Raw genomic sequence first — 21259 nt, 5'->3', positions numbered from 1 at the left:
ATTTATTTAATGTTAAACTCTGTTGACGTTAAGCTAACAGTTAGTGTGCTGACGGGAAAGTAACAAACAATATGGTCCGTGCGGAACCCTTATCCCCAACACATAGTTCCGTGGGTGGTTGTTGATCTTCCACAAAAGAGGAATTGTTTAAATGTACGTTTTAATCCAGTAGGAATAGTACTAGGTTATATAACATACATCTGTGCAAGTAGATTGCATTACATTAACAAAAACCTCCATCATACTGCTGAACACCTAGGTCTGGTGGAAGCCGGGCTGCCCCCCCGCCCCACCTGATGGACATATATCACCTGTACTACTATTATTTATTATTTATATACATATAGAACTACTCCACATGGATTTTGATATATGTGACCGAGTCCAGGGTTTGTGCCTACATTTTCCATTTTCATTTTCCAGATTGTGAAAGTACAGAATGTAAGCTTTCAAATGATGTGTCATACTTTGAAATATGAGAATGTTTTGAATATCATATATTCATTTAAATCTTGTAACTCAGTCTGTTGTCTAAAACACTCAAGGGGAGAAAACGCCTCTCAAAGATGTTCACACTTCAGCTAGTTTGGGGGGGGGGGGCGTGGACAACTACCCTCACCTGAATGCGTCCATCGTTAACGTTAATGACTCTCTCTGTGTGAATGCCTTTATCTGGCTCAGTGAATCTGAATCCCAACACGCAGCTCTATTCAGATGCAAAAATAAACCCAGCCCCCACCTCTCCTCTGTGGAGAGCACAAACTGTGTTTCAAAACGGCCTTTTTTAAACACAGAATTCTTACAATTAGAGTTATTATATCTGTTCGCTGTTGTACTAAATATGTTCTTCAACTCTCGAACTGTAGTTATATATACAAAAAAAAAAAAAAAATCTGTCATTTCACCCTGGCGACTTGTAGGCTACATCACCAGACTGGGTCACATATATCATGCTTTAAGTACTGTAGTTTTAATGTAGTTGGTGTTTTTTTTATATAGTGGTCTTTTTTACTGTAGTTTTAACATAGCTGGTGTATTTTTATAGTGTTGAGTGTCTATGTATTGTGACTGTATGTTTGTCTTTTAACCACTGCACAAATGAAGTTCCGAAAGGAAAATAAAGTAATTTGAAGTTGAAGTTTGAAGTACATAGGCCTATTCATAATCATGAAAGTTTATTTGGAAGTATTTTTTATTCTGTACTTAGTTTGAAAGTGGTCAGACAGTTCCCTCTGTGTGTAATACAGACAGTCTTCACACGTTCATAAATAACACTTACAGAAAAGCTGATTTGTGCACTGTAATAAAATAAGTTTTGTTCAATGGGAATTATATATATATATATATATATATTTTTTTTTTACCGTGAACCGGGGTATTTTTGCCCAAGGTGATCATGCCTTCAAAATGTCATACCGGCACATGCCTACTTGCTAGTCAATGTCACCTCAAGAGATCCCCTAGATGGAGTGACCAGGATGTGTTGTCTTCCCGCCTGCGCTCCAGGGCCACACCGCAGCAGTATGGGCCGTGATCATTCTGCCTGAGCAAGGCCTCATGCTGTCCGGATCAGCAGACAAGACCATCAAGCTCTGGAAAGCCGGGCGCTGTGAGAAGACGTTTACAGGTGAGCAGCTGGGAAAACCACAACAACAACAAAGCACTATAGAACGAACCTAAGACATGCTATAGAACCTAAGACCTGCTATAGAACCTGAGACGTGCTATAGAACCCAAGACCTGCTATAGAACCTGAGACATGCTATAGAACCTAAGACCTGCTATAGAACCTGAGACATGCTATAGAACCTAAGACCTGCTATAGAACCTAAGACGTGCTATAGAACCTAAGACGTGCTATAGAACCTAAGACGTGCTATAGAACCTGAGACATGCTATAGAACCTAAGACATGCTATAGAACCTAAGACATGCTATAGAACCTAAGACGTGCTATAGAACCTAAGACGTGCTATAGAACCTAAGACGTGATATAGAACCTGAGACATGCTATAGAACCTAAGACATGCTATAGAACCTAAGACGTGCTATAGAACCTAAGACGTGCTATAGAACCTAAGACGTGCTATAGAACCTGAGACATGCTATAGAACCTAAGACATGCTATAGAACCTAAGACATGCTATAGAACCTAAGACGTGCTATAGAACCTAAGACGTGCTATAGAACCTAAGACGTGCTATAGAACCTAAGACGTGCTATAGAACCTAAGACGTGCTATAGAACCTAAGACGTGCTATAGAACCTAAGACGTGCTATAGAACCTAAGACGTGCTATAGAACCTGAGACATGCTATAGAACCTAAGACGTGCTATAGAACCTAAGATGTGCTATAGAACCTAAGACGAGACATGCACATGTAGCAGGACAAGTAGCTCAACAAACGGTACACTGTAGTATAAACTGGGAATCAAGCCCATGCATTTGTGGTATATTAGGGCTGGGCGATATAACGATGACGATAAATATCGCGATATATTTTACTATCGATATCGGGAAGGATTTTTTTTTTTTTTTTTTTTGTAACCTGCAACAGGGCAGTTTTAAAACCAGAGACGGTGGACAGACTTGTCTTTCTTGCCTGCAACTTAAAGTAATGGCTTTGCTTGTCCAAATGACAATACTGACCAAATTGAGATTTCTTTTTCTCTTGTCCATTTATTTATTTTGTTTGCTTTCTAATTTAAAATACAGTTTGAAACCGTCTGTACACAGTAGGCTATGTGTGCTAGCAGAACTAGACTCCAGTCACGAGTCACGGTGCACATGTGCGGTGGTTTGTCCACCAAAAAAGCGCCAAAAGATAGAAAAGAAACTAGCAGAGCCAGAACTGTTCAACTCTCCTGGAGCCACAGCCAGCAGAGAAGCCGGTTTACTTTAGCTTTCAAACCAGCTGCAGCCTGAGAATTATCATATCGTTATCGCGATATGATTTTTTGCCATATGGTATATGATGATATTCCTATTTTGGAGTACATGACCCTTCAGCTATTCTGGCAGCCTGAATTCTTTCCCCAATACATTTCCAGTTCTGCATTCGCCTTCTACGCTCTGATTGGCCCACTGATGTTTCTGGTCGCGCCAATCGTGTGACGGCAAGTTCTTTCGCCGGTTAAGCTTAGGCACTCTTTTGATGTTGGTTACGGTTAGAGTTTGTCTTAGAGCAGGGCGATAGAACACGAGCCCTGATTCCAAACCGTAACCAACTTCGAAAGAGTCGCCTAAGCTTAACCAGTGATAAACTAGGCGTTAGGGCTGTTAGACCCGGAAATGGGCAAAGACACAGCTCGTCACGCGATTGGGCGCACATGTCACATGACCAGAAACGTCCGTGGCCAATCAGATCGCAGAACGCGCATGCGGAACTGGAAATGTATTGGGGAAAGAATAGATGCATTCTGGCAGCCTCTTTTCTGGATCCTCTGGTCACAACTGTTGCTTCCCTTGGACGAGGAGAGGGCACTCAAAACACCAGGTCACAGAGGTCTAATGTTTCCCGGGGTTTGGGTTATCTCATTGTGTCAAGCCAGCACAAATATAAGGTGAAATGGGACTTTCTAGCGAGGTGGCCTTCAAAATAAAAGCACAGCAATCTAGAATGTTTGATTTACAATTAGTACATTTCTGTGCTTTTATTTTAAGCACACTTAACTCATTCAACGCCATAGCCACGCCCCATCTCTGTTCTCTAGTGCCAGCTTTCCATTCCCTATTTTCACGACATTTCACAATCTTTGCGGATCTATTGTATATTCTATATTATAGCTATGGAGAAAATAGTCTGGCTCATTTGACAGACACTATTTGTAGTCTAATATGTAAAAAAGATTTTTTCATGTATACGTTCACGTGTTATCCCGTGGTGAATATTGTATAGTTTCAGAGTGATCCGGGCGAATTCCTGGAAGCTGAGTCATGGAGCGCTATGTGCATTTTGCGAAAGTCGTTCACGTTGCTCGCCTGGACACAATATTATTTCCAAATCGAAGGTATATAATGGGTATTATGTTTCATCATGAAGGCATCAAAGGGGGGGGGGTCGTTTTGTGATGCTCTGATCGTCAGCAATGGCATAATTTTTTATTATTTTTTTAAGATTTATTTTTTGGCGTTTTTTATCGCTTTATTTCTACTGGGCAGTCCAGTAGGGAGAGACAGAGGAGGAATGGGAGACGGAGTGGGGGGAAGACATTCGGCAAATAACGACGGGTTCGGGAGTAGAACCCGGGTCGGCCGTGTCGCGGCTGAGCGCGCTATGTGATTCGCCACTGGGGCGCCCCAGCAATAGCATACATTTTGAATACTATTATGTTGATCGATGTGAAATCATTGTAGGATCAAACTAGGATTGATGTCATATAGTCCTTACCTTTGCTAGGAGTTATTCCAAAATGAATATTCCAATTGTCTGATTGATTTCATGTCAGGTCCCTGACGCGTGTAGCTGTTTCGCAACAGTAAGTGACTTCCGGGGTAGGCCTGATTGGCCCCGACAGGCACGTGACGCGCAACTTTCTCTGCCGCGCGGCACGCTCCGCGGAGCCCTTACGGAATTACGTAACCGTCCAAATACGCCATGACTCTCATTCGGCGCTATAGCTCACCTCGCAGAGCAGCGGTCCTGCGATCCTGCGGTCCGTTGTTGGTGAGTTCGAATCCCATCAAATTTTTTTTTTTAACGTGATTTTTTTTTTAACGTGTATTCTTTCGCCGGTTAAGGTTAGGCATGGTTAAGGTTAAGGTTAAGGTTAGGCATTGTTTCGGAGTTGGTTAAGGTTAGAACGGTTAAGTTTAGGCGCTGTTAAGGAGCTGGTTAAGGTTAGAGTTTGTGTTAGAGAATGGCAATATTCTTTCTATGGTTAAGGTTAGGCATGGTTAAGGTTAAGGTTAGGCATTGTTTCGGAGTTGGTTAAGGTTAGAACGGTTAAGTTTAGGCGCTGTTAAGGAGCTGGTTAAGGTTAGAGTTTGTGTTAGAGAATGGCAATAGACAGCCTATTTCCGCGCGACAGCTCTCAGCAGCCTCGTTGCGCGTCCTGAGTTTGCCGCGTCACGTGCCTGTCGGGGCCAATCAGGCCTACCCGGAAGTCACTTACTGTTGCGGAACCGGTACACGCGTCCCTGACATGAAATGGCACAAAATATGCATCAAGTGTGCTGGACGCGTTCCAATGTGCTCGAATGAAGCGTTTCACTTGCCTGGGTCCAAATTCTCCGCCCAGACCATATAAAATGTAACACACATTGTGAAATAAGGTTTCAAAGGGTAGGCGATACTGCCACCTAGCAGGATTCGGCCGGCATTGCACTCTCGGGGTCTCAGAATGAGTTCCAATGATAACACAGAGGTCCGTGAGAGTGTATAGAATATTAAAATCGAAAAAAAGAAAAAAAACTAGCGATGACGGCCAATAACGAGTATAATCGTTATTGGCGGTGAATGAGTTAAGGTGTAAAACTCATTTGTTTTTTAAAACCATGAAAATGTTTATCGGGTCACGCCGGGCTTAGCGGTCATCAGCGACAGCATGAATATAACAGCAGCTTTCTCCTTGTCGCTCTTCATCAGGCCACGAGGACTGCGTGAGGGGGCTGGCGGTCATCAGCGACAGCGAGTTCTTCTCCTGCAGCAACGACGCCAGTATCAGGAGGTGGCTTGTCACTGGAGAGTGTGTCCAGGTCTACTACAGTCACACCAACTACATCTACAGCATGGCCGTGTTCCCCAACGGCCAAGGTGTGTTCAGGTTAACCCCCCCCCCCCCCTAAAGAAATGCAGGTATATATATTTATATGCCAACTCCACCGCATCCAGCTAAACCTCTTCCCACATTGAGAAAATATTATCTTAGTCTAGGGATACAGTACAGCACGACGATATACAGTATATGTGTGACCATATCGGCAAAACTGGGCAGGTATATATTGGCAAACATACATCGGTTGGTGAACAACTGATTCTTTTTTTTTTGATCCACTTTTTCTCCCATTTTCTATATTTTCTCCCATCCCAATTTCGTATCATCCAATTCAACCCTCCCCTGTCACAAACGCTGTTTCTTGCCTCCCACAAGCCGGCTGCAATGTGGACTAAGTCATACATAGCACAAGTCCCCTCCGGTACTTGAGGTAACAGCAGTCGCATCTTTTCACCTGCGCAGCTCGATCTCTCAGTGGCGAGGAGTAACGCGTGGGAGGCTCACGCTGCCCCCGACACTTCCTGATTCTACTGCGCAGGCGCACCAACCGACCTGTAGGAGTCGCTGTCCACAACGCCCGATCCCCACCCATCAGTTTCCCACCCCCTAATACGGCCAATGTGTATTAGTACGGACGACCAGCTAAACTGAAAGCAAATGTGGAGCGCTGGGCTCGAACAGGCAAGCCCAGTGTCTCCAGATTTCGTGGCGAGCGCCTTGCCCACTACGCCACGTAGCCGCCCCACTATAATAGATCTCTTTGGATGGAACTCACTAGCCCCGCTGTATATGAAAGAAGCTCTCTGGAATAGACCCTTTGTTTTCTTCAAAGAAAGTCTGGAAGGGCCAGACTAAATTCACTGGTGTTTTTTCTTGTCAAGCCGATCCTATAAAGTGCCCCGTCTCCCTGCCTTGTGATCCCAGCCGGTCCCCTATAACCCCCGATGCTGCCGTCCTATAAAGTGCCCCGTCTCCCTGCCTTGTGATCCCAGCCGGTCCCCTATAACCCCCGATGCTGCCGTCCTATAAAGTGACCCGTCTCCCTGCCTTGTGATCCCAGCCGGTCCCCTATAACCCCTGATGCTGCCGTCCTATAAAGTGCCCCGTCTCCCTGCCTTGTGATCCCAGCCGGTCCCCTATAACCCCCGATGCTGCCGTCCTATGAAGTGACCCGTCTCCCTGCCTTGTGATCCCAGCCGGTCCCCTATAACCCCCGATGCTGCCGTCCTATGAAGTGACCCGTCTCCCTGCCTTGTGATCCCAGCCGGTCCCCTATAACCCCCGATGCTGCCGTCCTATAAAGTGCCCCGTCTCCCTGCCTTGTGATCCTAGCCGGTCCCCTATAACCCCCGATGCTGCCGTCCTATGAAGTGACCCGTCTCCCTGCCTTGTGATCCCAGCCGGTCCCCTACTATATATAACCCCCGATGCCGCCGCCTCTCTCCTTCCCGTCAGACTTCGTCAGCACAGGAGAGGACCGCACGTTGAGGATCTGGAGGAAGGGGGAGTGCTCCCAGACCATCCGCCTGCCCGCCCAGTCGGTGTGGTGCTGCTGCATCCTGCCCAACAACGACATTGCCGTCGGCGCCAGGTAATGGGATAATAATGGGCAACGATGGTTAGAATGGAGTTATCTCAACCCCCCCCCCCCCCCCCCCTTTTTTTTTCATCCTCCCTGAGGGAAGTGACTGTTGTGATTGGAGGATCGAGGGGAAGCGGGTCAGTGCTTTTTGTTGTATGCAGGTGAGTAGGCACTGGAACAAGTGACGGTAACTCGATCCAATTTGCCAACTCGGAGCCGGCATCCCACCCGCCCATCTGTGCCGAGGATCAAACTAGAAACCTTGCCGTTATTAATATAGCCAAGCTCTATAAATGCTAGGCTAGGCTTCAGTTAAACAGACGGTGTTGTCGCTGTACATCTCACCCGCTGTTATGTACCTCATTAAATATGACGACAGACGTTCGAAGCTTCATTCGAATTTTCTTATTAAATCAACTTTCTTTAATGAATATAACTCGTCAGTTTCGTCAACGTAAATAATCCAATCAGGGCTCACGGTTGGTACGAAAGTGATGCTGACGTCTTGACGGAGCGCAGAGCTGTATGCAATTTTAACGACGAGTCCTATATTATAATAGTATAATATTAGGGTAGCCTAATCTTTATCTGCAACTGTGAAGAAATACCCCATTGGTTTAAACAGTAAAAAAAGAGCTGTATGCAATTTTAACGACGAGTCCTATATTATAATAGTATAATATTAGGGTAGCCTAATCTTTATCTGCAACTGTGAAGAAATACCCCATTGGTTTAAACAGTAAAAAAAAATTCAAATGTTGATTTTACAATTCGAATGTGAACGTTATGAATGAAGCTTCGAACTATTCGGTACAGCCCTGTAACTTAACCCCCACAGCTACTAACTTAACCCCCACAGCTACTAACTTAACTAGGGATGGGAATCGAGAACCGGAACCGGTTTGGAACCGGTTTCTAATTGTTCGATTCCTGGAATCGCATGCCTCCGTGACTATCGATTCCTCTTATCGATGCCATGTTTTTCCGACAGTTGCGCATTTCAAAACAATAACGTCAGCGCTGTGCATGCAGCCATAGCAGACTATTTGATTCCATGACTAGGAAAACCTAAATGAAAACGAATGCTTTCACTGTATAAATATTCTCCCATTTCATCCATTTTAGATGATCACAATAGACTGAGGCTGCAGCTAGTGGTTCTCCCGCACAGCGGGGTAAACTGACTCAGGAACAGGTGAACGAGTGTCACAGAGCAGTCACTAAATTTGTAAGGGCTCGAAATTGCGACCATTTTGATGGGGGCTCAACAATAAATGACAATCGGAAATGTCAAGTTGCATGTTGTTATTCTAACCAGCTTAGTTCTGCTGCATTTCCAATTTATTTATTTAAATTATACATTTATCAGGAATCGATAAGGGAATCGATAAAGAATCGGATCGATAAGCAGAATCTATAATGGAATCGTATCGATAAAATCTTATCAATTCCCATCCCTAAATTTAACCCTGGTGCTGTCATTAACCCCCACAGCTACTAACTTAACCCTGGTGCTGTCATTAACCCCCACAGCTACTAACTTAACCCTGGTGCTGTCGTTAACCCCCACAGCTACTAACTTAACCCTGGTGCTGTCATTAACCCCCACAGCTACTAACTTAACCCTGGTGCTGTCATTAACCCCCACAGCTACTAACTTAACCCTGGTGCTGTCATTAACCCCACAGCTACTAACTTAACCCTGGTGCTGTCATTAACCCCCACAGATACTAACTTAACCCCACAGCTACTAACTTAACCCTGGTGCTGTCATTAACCCCCACAGATACTAACTTAACCCCCACAGCTACTAACTTAACCCTGGTGCTGTCGTTAACCCCCACAGCTACTAACTTAACCCTGGTGCTGTCATTAACCCCCACAGCTACTAACTTAACCCTGGTGCTGTCATTAACCCCACAGCTACTAACTTAACCCTGGTGCTGTCATTAACCCCCACAGCTACTAACTTAACCCTGGTGCTGTCGTTAACCCCCACAGCTACTAACTTAACCCTGGTGCTGTCGTTAACCCCCACAGATACTAACTTAACCCTGGTGCTGTCGTTAACCCCCACAGATACTAACTTAACCCTGGTGCTGTCATTAACCCCCACAGCTACTAACTTAACCCTGGTGCTGTCATTAACCCCCACAGCTACTAACTTAACCCTGGTGCTGTCATTAACCCCTACAGCTACTAACTTAACCCTGGTGCTGTCATTAACCCCCACAGCTACTAACTTAACCCTGGTGCTGTCATTAACCCCCACAGCTACTAACTTAACCCTGGTGCTGTCATTAACCCCCACAGCTACTAACTTAACCCTGGTGCTGTCATTAACCCCCACAGCTACTAACTTAACCCTGGTGCTGTCGTTAACCCCCACAGCTACTAACTTAACCCTGGTGCTGTCATTAACCCCCACAGCTACTAACTTAACCCCCACAGCTACTAACTTAACCCTGGTGCTGTCATTAACCCCCACAGATACTAACTTAACCCCCACAGCTACTAACTTAACCCTGGTGCTGTCGTTAACCCCCACAGCTACTAACTTAACCCTGGTGCTGTCATTAACCCCCACAGCTACTAACTTAACCCTGGTGCTGTCATTAACCCCACAGCTACTAACTTAACCCTGGTGCTGTCATTAACCCCCACAGCTACTAACTTAACCCTGGTGCTGTCGTTAACCCCCACAGCTACTAACTTAACCCTGGTGCTGTCGTTAACCCCCACAGATACTAACTTAACCCTGGTGCTGTCGTTAACCCCCACAGATCCTAACTTAACCCTGGTGCTGTCATTAACCCCCACAGCTACTAACTTAACCCTGGTGCTGTCATTAACCCCCACAGCTACTAACTTAACCCTGGTGCTGTCATTAACCCCTACAGCTACTAACTTAACCCTGGTGCTGTCATTAACCCCCACAGCTACTAACTTAACCCTGGTGCTGTCATTAACCCCCACAGCTACTAACTTAACCCTGGTGCTGTCATTAACCCCCACAGCTACTAACTTAACCCTGGTGCTGTCATTAACCCCCACAGCTACTAACTTAACCCTGGTGCTGTCGTTAACCCCCACAGCTACTAACTTAACCCTGGTGCTGTCGTTAACCCCCACAGCTACTAACTTAACCCTGGTGCTGTCATTAACCCCCACAGCTACTAACTTAACCCCCACAGCTACTAACTTAACCCTGGTGCTGTCATTAACCCCCACAGCTACTAACTTAACCCTGGTGCTGTCATTAACCCCCACAGCTACTAACTTAACCCTGGTGCTGTCATTAACCCCACAGCTACTAACTTAACCCTGGTGCTGTCGTTAACCCCCACAGCTACTAACTTAACCCTGGTGCTGTCGTTAACCCCCACAGCTACTAACTTAACCCTGGTGCTGTCATTAACCCCTACAGCTACTAACTTAACCCTGGTGCTGTCGTTAACCCCCACAGCTACTAACTTAACCCTGGTGCTGTCATTAATCCCCACAGCTACTAACTTAACCCTGGTGCTGTCATTAACCCCTACAGCTACTAACTTAACCCTGGTGCTGTCGTTAACCCCCACAGCTACTAACTTAACCCTGGTGCTGTCATTAACCCCCACAGCTACTAACTTAACCCTGGTGCTGTCATTAACCCCCACAGCTACTAACTTAACCCCCACAGCTACTAACTTAACCCTGGTGCTGTCATTAACCCCACAGCTACTAACTTAACCCTGGTGCTGTCATTAACCCCCACAGCTACTAACTTAACCCTGGTGCTGTCATTAACCCCCACAGCTACTAACTTAACCCTGGTGCTGTCGTTAACCCCCACAGCTACTAACTTAACCCCACAGCTACTAACTTAACCCTGGTGCTGTCATTAACCCCCACAGCTACTAACTTAACCCCACAGCTACTAACTTAACCCTGGTGCTGTCATTAACCCCCACAGCTACTAACTTAACCCTGGTGCTGTCATTAACCCCCACAGCTACTAACTTAACCCTGGTGCTGTCATTAACCCCCACAGCTACTAACTTAACCCTGGTGCTGTCATTAACCCCTACAGCTACTAACTTAACCCTGGTGCTGTCATTAACCCCCACAGCTACTAACTTAACCCTGGTGCTGTCGTTAACCCCACAGCTACTAACTTAACCCTGGTGCTGTCATTAACCCCCACAGCTACTAACTTAACCCTGGTGCTGTCGTTAACCCCCACAGCTACTAACTTAACCCTGGTGCTGTCGTTAACCCCCACAGCTACTAACTTAACCCCACAGCTACTAACTTAACCCTGGTGCTGTCATTAACCCCCACAGCTACTAACTTAACCCTGGTGCTGTCGTTAACCCCCACAGCTACTAACTTAACCCTGGTGCTGTCATTAACCCCCACAGCTACTAACTTAACCCTGGTGCTGTCATTAACCCCCACAGCTACTAACTTAACCCTGGTGCTGTCATTAACCCCCACAGCTACTAACTTAACCCTGGTGCTGTCGTTAACCCCCACAGCTACTAACTTAACCCTGGTGCTGTCATTAACCCCACAGCTACTAACTTAACCCTGGTGCTGTCATTAACCCCACAGCTACTAACTTAACCCTGGTGCTGTCATTAACCCCCACAGCTACTAACTTAACCCTGGTGCTGTCATTAACCCCCACAGCTACTAACTTAACCCTGGTGCTGTCATTAACCCCCACAGCTACTAACTTAACCCTGGTGCTGTCATTAACCCCCACAGCTACTAACTTAACCCTGGTGCTGTCATTAACCCCCACAGCTACTAACTTAACCCTGGTGCTGTCATTAACCCCACAGCTACTAACTTAACCCTGGTGCTGTCATTAACCCCCACAGCTACTAACTTAACCCTGGTGCTGTCATTAACCCCCACAGCTACTAACTTAACCCTGGTGCTGTCATTAACCCCCACAGCTACTAACTTAACCCTGGTGCTGTCATTAACCCCCACAGATACTAACTTAACCCTGGTGCTGTCATTAACCCCCACAGCTACTAACTTAACCCTGGTGCTGTCGTTAACCCCCACAGCTACTAACTTAACCCTGGTGCTGTCATTAACCCCCACAGCTACTAACTTAACCCTGGTGCTGTCATTAACCCCCACAGCTACTAACTTAACCCTGGTGCTGTCATTAACCCCCACAGCTACTAACTTAACCCTGGTGCTGTCATTAACCCCCACAGCTACTAACTTAACCCCCACAGCTACTAACTTAACCCCCACAGCTACTAACTTAACCCTGGTGCTGTCGTTAACCCCCACAGCTACTAACTTAACCCCACAGCTACTAACTTAACCCTGGTGCTGTCGTTAACCCCCACAGCTACTAACTTAACCCCACAGCTACTAACTTAACCCTGGTGCTGTCGTTAACCCCCACAGCGATGGCATCATCCGCGTGTTCACGGAGTCGGAGGCGCGCGTGGCCAGTGCCCTGGACCTGCAGGCCTTCGAGGACGAGCTCTCCAAATGCACCATCGACCCAAAGACGGGAGACCTCGGCGACATCAAGATAGAGGATCTCCCGGGGCGGGAACACCTGGACGAGCCCGGTAACCACCCCCCTGGTCACGTCTTACACCCTGGGCCATAACCATGTTCATATTTACATATCGGATGAAGTAGGGCTGGGGCGATATAACGATAACGATAATTATCGCGATATATTTTAACACTGAGTGCCAGCGACGAGATATCTCGCTATTAGCGATTTGAATTAATATTTCATCAATCTAGTCTCTCGTTAGTGCGGGCAGTCACCCGAGAGGATCGGATTCATTGTGGACCATCAGAACAGTGTGGAATCCATATTGTCAGTACCCAGCGTTGGATCAATAAACGCGATCGATATTTGGAATGGCTATCAGGAATTGGAATAATCTTTTTGGAGAACATCTGATCTGAGGTAAGGAATCTATTTTACCAGTCTTAGGATAATCGGAGCTTTTTTCACCTATATATCAGCGTGTGCCCTGTGTGTGTGCTGATCAGGAAATGAGAGAATCGATTTTTCAGCTCGCTTCTATAGCGTGCATAAGTACCCATACTATCGATAATCTAGCGTTTATTTGAAAACGATTCATAAATAGGCCGAAAAATGACAGTTTTTTGTGTATTCCAGAATATTCCAGTAAAGGGCGATTATCACAGAATCTTTCTATTTTCCTGAAACTTAAAAAAAACAAGCGTTTTTCAAAATGGTATAAAACGGAAATAAACCGATTTATAAAAAAAAAAAAAAAAAACGTTTCGACAATGTTGACTGCAATCAAGTCATTGATAAGCGACGGCCAGATTAGACACATAATTTAAGATGTAGTTTATGCATTCACAAATATGAGAGCGCTATCATTGAAGTGGGTGGTGGCACTCAAGGGGGTGACGCTCACCGGGTTATTATTTCCACATCAGAACTCCTCATCCTATTCTGTGTCTTGAGATGTGATTTAGATTCAAGTGTCTTGTTGTTGGACAGCACAAAAACGCCATCCAACCCAAGGAGTGTAACGATATACAGTGTGATTGAATGTAAACAAATTATTAAGTGGAATATGTATAATGAAGCTACTGAGTAAAATGCCAATCATGTATGTACAGTATTATGTACATTATTATGTACCGTATTTAGTATGTACTAGGGATGTCCCGATCCGATCACGTGATTTCCAGAAGATCGTGGTCTGGTTTTTTTTTTACATTTTTTTTTATTCAACAAACATGACCATGTTCACGTCTTAAACTCATACTGAGGCCTTAGTTTTGGTTTTAAATTGCATATCATCATTCATTTATTTATTGTCACACAGAGCAGAAGAATTTTGCCAAAACAAACGCATTTCCTTTGATTGAATTATACATCCGCATTTCATTGTATACTTGTATGCCGTGACAAAAACTCTTGACTTGAAAAATACATCAAATGATTTATGTCAAGGATGAATTGCAGAACTTGCAGTCACCTGATTTTTACAGACGATGTAAAAATCTCATGAAGCAGCAGGTTGGAGGCGGAGTTTTTAGATTACTCCGGTTGCAATGCCTCGCTTGAATGAGGTTAACTTTTCACCTGGATAACGTCAACATTCAGGGTGAATGTAATGTGAGAAATTGGGATGGGAGAAAAAAAATATATATATTTTTAATAATTTTTTTTGATCGGATCGGGAAAAATCGGTATCGGTAGATACTCAAAATCACATGATCGGGATCGGATCGGGAGCAAAAAAATGTGATCGGGACATCCCTAGTATGTACAGTATTATGTACCGTATTATGTACAGTGATACAAGTATAAATACACATACGCTAGTAAGCCATACTAGCCAGGGGTATAACTAATAAGAGTCGGTATGGGATATATATAGATATAGTATATACTATACTATACAGTGTGTGTATATAAACGGGAATAAATGTATGAATGTGAATATGTGCAGGTGGTGATAACATTGTGTTTATAAATCCATGTTTTTGATATCAAAGTGCTGGCGTGTTGTCGTCGTAGGGGCGCGGCGCCCCTATGCCATTGTTTCGGGAACGCCCTGCATCTGGCGATTTGCAAATGCTCTTTGGCTTCTTTGCGCCCTGCGTTCCTCCAGGGAACCGCGACGGGCAGACGCGCCTCATCAAGGACGGGCAGCAGGTGGAGGCGTACCAGTGGAGCGTCGGCGAGGAGCGCTGGATGAAGATCGGAGACGTGGTGGGCGGCTCCAACCAGCAGACGTCCAAGACCGTCATGTACGAGGGGAAGGTGAGGTCGTCGTGGTGGGCTGCTATTGGCCAGTCTCAAGCCGGCCCTGCCCTCTTTTTCTAGATACTCCGATCACAACTGTTCCTTTCTCTGACAAACGGTTGTGATTGGAGGATCAAGAAATGGGGTGCGGGGCTTGATGTCGATTAGCTTTATTAGGTCAAACGACAATGCTGCATACGTGTATTTTAAATTTGAAGAATCCTCTATTGAGATGATGATAAATCCTAAACACAGATTATGGTTATTAGTGCATTTTATATAGCAGCTTTTATCCAAAGCACTTTCCAATGTTGTTCCTCACATTCACCAGGCCACTCACACATTCACCCATCCACTCACACACTCACCCATCCACTCCCACACTCACCCATCCACTCACACACTCACCCATCCACTCACACACTCACCCATCCACTCCCACACTCACCCATCCACTCCCACACTCACCCATCCACTCCCACACTCACCCATCCACTCACACACTCACCCATCCACTCACACACTCACCCATCCACTCACACACTCACCCATCCACTCACACACTCACCCATCCACTCACACACTCACCCATCCACTTCCACATTCACCCGGCCACTCCCACATTCGCACACCGACGGCCGAGGCGACCATGCAAGGTGCCAACCGGCTCATCCCGGGCAATTAGGGGTTAAGTGTCTTGCTCAAGGACACGCTGCCCGGGAGGAGCGGGAACCTTCAGATTACCAGACGCTAGGGCTGACCTTCGATGTATTTTTTGGAATTCGAAGCTTCGGGGCCGAGATTCGATTTTAATTCGAAGCTTCAAAATTTAAATTAAAATTATTTTTTATTTTTATTAAAAAATATATATATATTATGTTGTGGGACTTGTACAGCACTGTGTTCAACTTTGTCAGTGCTGTAAAGTTTAAACCTTTTTAAATCTTAGACAAACTAAACACTTTGCTTCCATGAAATATTGTAAGCCTTCATTTGAGGCTTTATAAAAGCAGCACAATGAACACAAATCTGTCAGTGCCGAGTCCGACCTCATCTTAACCCTTTATCTGCCAGGGATTATTCTGATCTTAATCCCCTCTCTGCCACCACTATAAGTCTATGGAGATGTTCCCCTTCTTTGCAGGGCTATAACTTTTTTAATTGTATTGCTAAATTGACATTACTATGGCCCATTCAACGTCAAGTATCTATCGTTTAGGATGTAGCAACGTTCTACTTTTTCATTCACATATTCATACTAAAATACGGTCTAAAGCAGTGGTCACCAACCTTTTTTAAGCCCAAGATCACTTTTTTTTTTTTTTTTTTTTGAAGGCAAGATCTACCTATTGAAGCGTTGAGAGAAAAAGACAGCCAAGATTGTACTTTAAACTAAATTACTTTTATTTGCCTGTATTCTAATTACATGCAATGCTTTGGTCCAACATTAAAACGTCAAAGTAGAACTGTAATATGTACTTTCTCAGTCAGTGCTAAGTGCAGTCCTCCTATGCAGCATCACTTTTCACATCAAAACAAAAGTAGAACTGTAATGTGGACTTTCTCATATTATTAACATTGACAAACATATTTACAATTAGCATTTTATAAAGTAGAACTGTAATGTATACTTTCTCAGTCAGTGCTAAGTGCAGTCATCTTATGCAGCATAACTTTTCACATCAAAACAAAAGTAGAACTGTAATGTGGACTCTCATATTATTAACATTAGAAAATGCTAATTGTAATATGTTTGTCAAAGTAGAACTGTAATATGTACTTTCTCAGTCAGTGCTAAGTGCAGTAATCTTATGCAGCATCACTTTTCACATCAAAACAAAAAGTAGAACTGTAATGTGGACTCTCGGGGAAAGATAAAATTTAAAAAAAAATGTCAGGGAAAGATCTACAGGGAAGGTCTCAAAGATCGACCAGTCGATCAAGATCGACGGGTTGGTGACCACTGGTCTAAAGTATAAATATGTTTTTATCGTTTTCTGCAGCATTCTGCAGAATGCGAGTTATAGCTATAAATACATATATTACATCATCAAATGTAGTTTGATACCGATTGACGTCATATTAAAACGTTCAATTGTACAAGGTCCTAAACGTCCTGCCTCATCATCTGCTGGTGACCGGAGGGGGGGGGGGGGGGTTTATAAGTCCGTGGCCGACGTTAAATCATTTATTTAGTATGGGCGATATATATATCGGAGCAGATTATACGTTTAATAATAATCAAACACGCTGAAACTCACCGCATTGGGCGATCAGCGTCGAGCAGAAAGTTCTCGATTATGGGATGTTGATATATGCGATCCATTTCCAGGTTGTATAATAGTATATACGTCCAAATCATGTTGTTTATCGAGTTATTGGCAACTGATTGCTGTCCAGTGTGTCGAGCTAGAGTCCCGCTAACGATAGCGAGTGCCCGGACCGAATATGGATGAGCACCACTTCCGGCGTGTCACTTCCTGTTTGGGCGATCCACCGATCGGCCACCAGATGGCGCTCTTGAACCGTTGGAGAGTTGAGAGGAGATCAACAGGAGATCCCAAGTCTCCGTGGGTAAAATATGATTGCCATCACAGATTTTTGAAATATTGATCTCAAAGACGCCTTACGGTGTCATTGGCAGATTACGCATGGCGGAGAATGACGTGGGAACACGTCATTGGCGAATAAAGGGTTAAATAACAAACAGCATTGTTGTAGTTAACAAAGAGAGGCAGTTGATTTTGCACAACAACAAAAAAATCATATATATATTTTTTTTTATTTTTTTTACATAATCAAATTTTATTTTCATATTCGAATCCCATGCCCATCGAACGAAGCTTCGAAGTATTTAAGACGGCCCTACCAGACGCCCGCTCTAGCTACCTCCTGACCAGTGTTGGGCAAGTTACTTTTAAAAAGTAACTAAATTACTTACTCAGTTACAAATTATAAAAGTAACTAGTTACTTCAGAAAGTAACTATTGCGTTACTTTAAAAAAAAAAAAAAAAAAAACATAAACAACATACACAAATCTAAACTATTTTAATGTTGCTGTGGGACAAAGTGAGATCAATCAATCAAATGCCATGTATGTAGATATTATAATTACTATGTTTATATAGTGGATCATACAAATACAATAGATGTTTTGGAACTTTTGATATGTATTGCCCCTCAACAGGCCACAACTGGGCAACATTAAATTATGCTTGTTAAGCACTATACCAAAAATAAATAACAAATATATACTGATTGATTGAACATTTTAATTAACAGATTGCAGAATGGGTACAGCAGTATGGCTCAATACACACAATTGTTAAGGGGATGCAGATCAGAGAAAGACTTTCGTCTTGTTTACATCAGGGTCCCCCATTTTCAATTCATAATGACATTTATGACATACACAACATACAGATATAAGAATCGAATCGAATCATTCTAAACCAGGGGTCTCAAACTCAATTTACCTGGGGGCCGCTGGAGGTAGAGTCTGGGTGAGGCTGGGCCACATCAAATATTCCACAAAAAAAGGGTTTAAAGTATTCCAAAAAAAAGTACAACTGATCCAATCTTCTCACAAACAAACTCACTAAAACCTCACAAACACCAGCAACTGAGCATTCAGTGGTGTCAGTGGACTCATCCACAGCTATGGAAATGCATGTCAATTTTTTTAACTAATTCTGCTTGCAGCTTGATATGATTTCATTCCATTTATTTTTGTGGTTCTTAGCACTGAATTCTGAGGAAAGGCTGCATCAAAATAACTGTTTTGTTTCATAGTGGCTTCAAATTGCCACTCTTCACAAGAGCTACCGTTTCTTGGTGCTGGGAGGATGCACGCATATTTTTTAGTCCATGCACCATTGAATTGCAGCGATTTTCACTGTCGACTTTTCTTTTACTTTCTTTGAACATGCCACATTTTTCTACTAGCTGCCTGCTGGCGAAACTAGGCTACTAGCTACATTTATCTCACGGGGATACAACTGGGAATGAGGTTACTAGCTACAGTACCTGCAGATTAGACTACCTGTCGATGCGCTGTCAACTCGCTCTGACTCGGCCCCGCTGAAAGACAACATGCATTCCGTGAAGACCCGCCCTACTCTGCTCTGATTCGCAGACTGTGGGTGGGGGGGGAGACACGCTGACGGGACGCTGAATGTGATTGGACCAGAGTAGACAGACAGAGACAGTGGAGCAGTGCTTGCAGAGGAGATGAGTGGAGAATTTGCGCACTAAACAAGGAAGAACATATTGCCCCTCAGCGCAGATATCTGTCTGATGAAAGAAACGGGTTCATTCATAGTAACGTGCCGCATTTATTTGCAGTAACGGTAACGGCGTTATTGAGATTGGAAGAGTAATCTGTTAGATTACTCGTTACTGAAAAAACGAATGCCGTTAGTAACGTCGTTACTTATAGCGCCGTTATTCCCATCACTGCTCCTGACCCACTGTGCAGATGATCCTCTTCTTACGGGACAGACTACTACATCATCACCACAGGCACCACCGGGGTTTTGCAGGTCGTAATTATTATTTGTTTGTGTCTATTCAATCTGTTTAAACCAATGGGGGTTTTCTTCACAGTTGCAGTTAAAGATTAGGCTACACTAATATTATAGTATTATACTATAAGACGTCACCATCACTTTCATACCAACCGTGCCCTTATTGGATTATCTATGTTGACGAAACTGATGAGTTATATTCATTAAAGAAAGTTGATTTAATAAAAAGACTAATTTAATCAGATTAATCACTATTCAAATTGAGGATTTAGTTTAAAAAAAGAATATATATATATATATATATATATATATATATATATATATATATATTTTTTTAAGTAAATTGTTTTTTAATAGACATTCAAAGCTTCGTTCGAATACTTCAATCGAAGCTTCGAATGTTGACAAAAATGACATTCGGTACAGCCCTAATATGTAGCATTGGCATTGTCAATACCTGGAGCTCGCATCAAAGGGGTCTGTTAAAGTTGGCAGTGCTGTTTGGGGGGGCATTATGGGTAATTACATTGTAGTGTGTATTTATAGGCCTGTTGGACTTTCTATTGGCAATGGGAGTGGGTTTCTTCGTTGAGCACTTATCCTCATCATTAGGGCACAAGTATCTTGTGTTTTATTATGATTATAAAGGACCGACCCGAGGCGAAATGGCGTGCCTCTCCTCTTCTGTTAACCCTTTCACTGCCACACGACAGAAGCCGCGGAGCTAATGATGCTAATGATGGAGCATCGCCGTTGGTTGTGTGATAGTAAAGGGCTAACCTTCTGTATTGTCACAGTGAAAGGGTTAACCGGCTGTCGTGTGGCAGTGAAAGGGTTAAACTGCTTGGTAGCTGAGGTGCGTCTATACTTTCCGTAGCCGCATTTCTGGCAGACGTTTCTGGTCATGTGACATGTGCGCCCAATAGCGTGACAAGCTGTGTCTTTGCCCATTTCCACGTCAAACAGCCTGCAAACTACCTGGCGTTCTATCGCCCTGCTCTAAGACAAACTCTAACCTTAACCAACTTAGAAAGAGTGCCTAAGCTTAACCGGTGTAGAAACAGGCGTCGGCCAATCGGAGAGCGTCTGCCAGAAATGCGGCTACCTTTGGTAGAAATGCAGCTGGCGTGCTCCCCGGAGGTCGTGAGGAGGTTGTGAGGAGGTCGTGCCTTAACCTATAAAGCCTCCTTGCTGCTTGGTGTGTCGTATGCCATCAGGGCTGAGATTCCCCCTTGATTTTCACAAGTTGAACCCCATGGTCCTTTTAGAATGATCCACATTCCCACCCAGTTGAGAGCAAGCAGGTTACGGTTGTTGTTGTTGTTGTTGTTGGACTTAAGTGTTTATATGAGGTAATAAAATGTTGACTGCAGTTCACCCAGTCCTATTTATAGCCTGTATCTGGGTATAATTGTGTTATTGTTGTCACTGAGCTAAAGAGTGAATATTCAAACTAGTTTTCACTGACGCTGTCCTCGACTAAACACTAACTCTGTCAAGTTATTTGTTAATTGATTTAATTAAAATCTGTAAAACTGTTTTTCCCACATGCAATAATAGACTAACTATTATTCCTCCTCGCCTCCTGCTCTCTCCTCCTCCTCTCTCCTCCTGCTCTCTCCTCCTCCTCTCTCCCCCTCCTCTCTCCCCCTCCTCTCTCCTCCT

At 44.1% G+C, this 21259-nt stretch overlaps 1 protein-coding gene across 1 annotated transcript in view; it reads left to right on the top strand.

Moving 5' to 3' along the window:
• plaa (phospholipase A2-activating protein) overlaps positions 1-21259 on the top strand; it is a 43419-nt gene that overhangs the window by 6580 nt on the left and 15580 nt on the right. Inside the window, exons 4-8 of the mRNA XM_084311781.1 lie at positions 1507-1627; positions 5588-5755; positions 7173-7308; positions 12718-12887; positions 14934-15085. Of these exons, the coding sequence (XP_084167907.1) occupies positions 1507-1627; positions 5588-5755; positions 7173-7308; positions 12718-12887; positions 14934-15085 (747 nt within the window). The remainder of the gene's footprint in view (positions 1-1506; positions 1628-5587; positions 5756-7172; positions 7309-12717; positions 12888-14933; positions 15086-21259) is intronic.

This window comes from Notolepis coatsorum, assembly GCF_963971535.1.
Source record: "Notolepis coatsorum genome assembly, chromosome: 4".
NCBI classification, from domain to species: Eukaryota; Metazoa; Chordata; class Actinopteri; order Aulopiformes; family Paralepididae; genus Notolepis; species Notolepis coatsorum.
The sequence above is the reverse complement of the archived record's forward strand: the minus strand, read 5'-3'. Positions and strand labels throughout refer to the sequence as shown.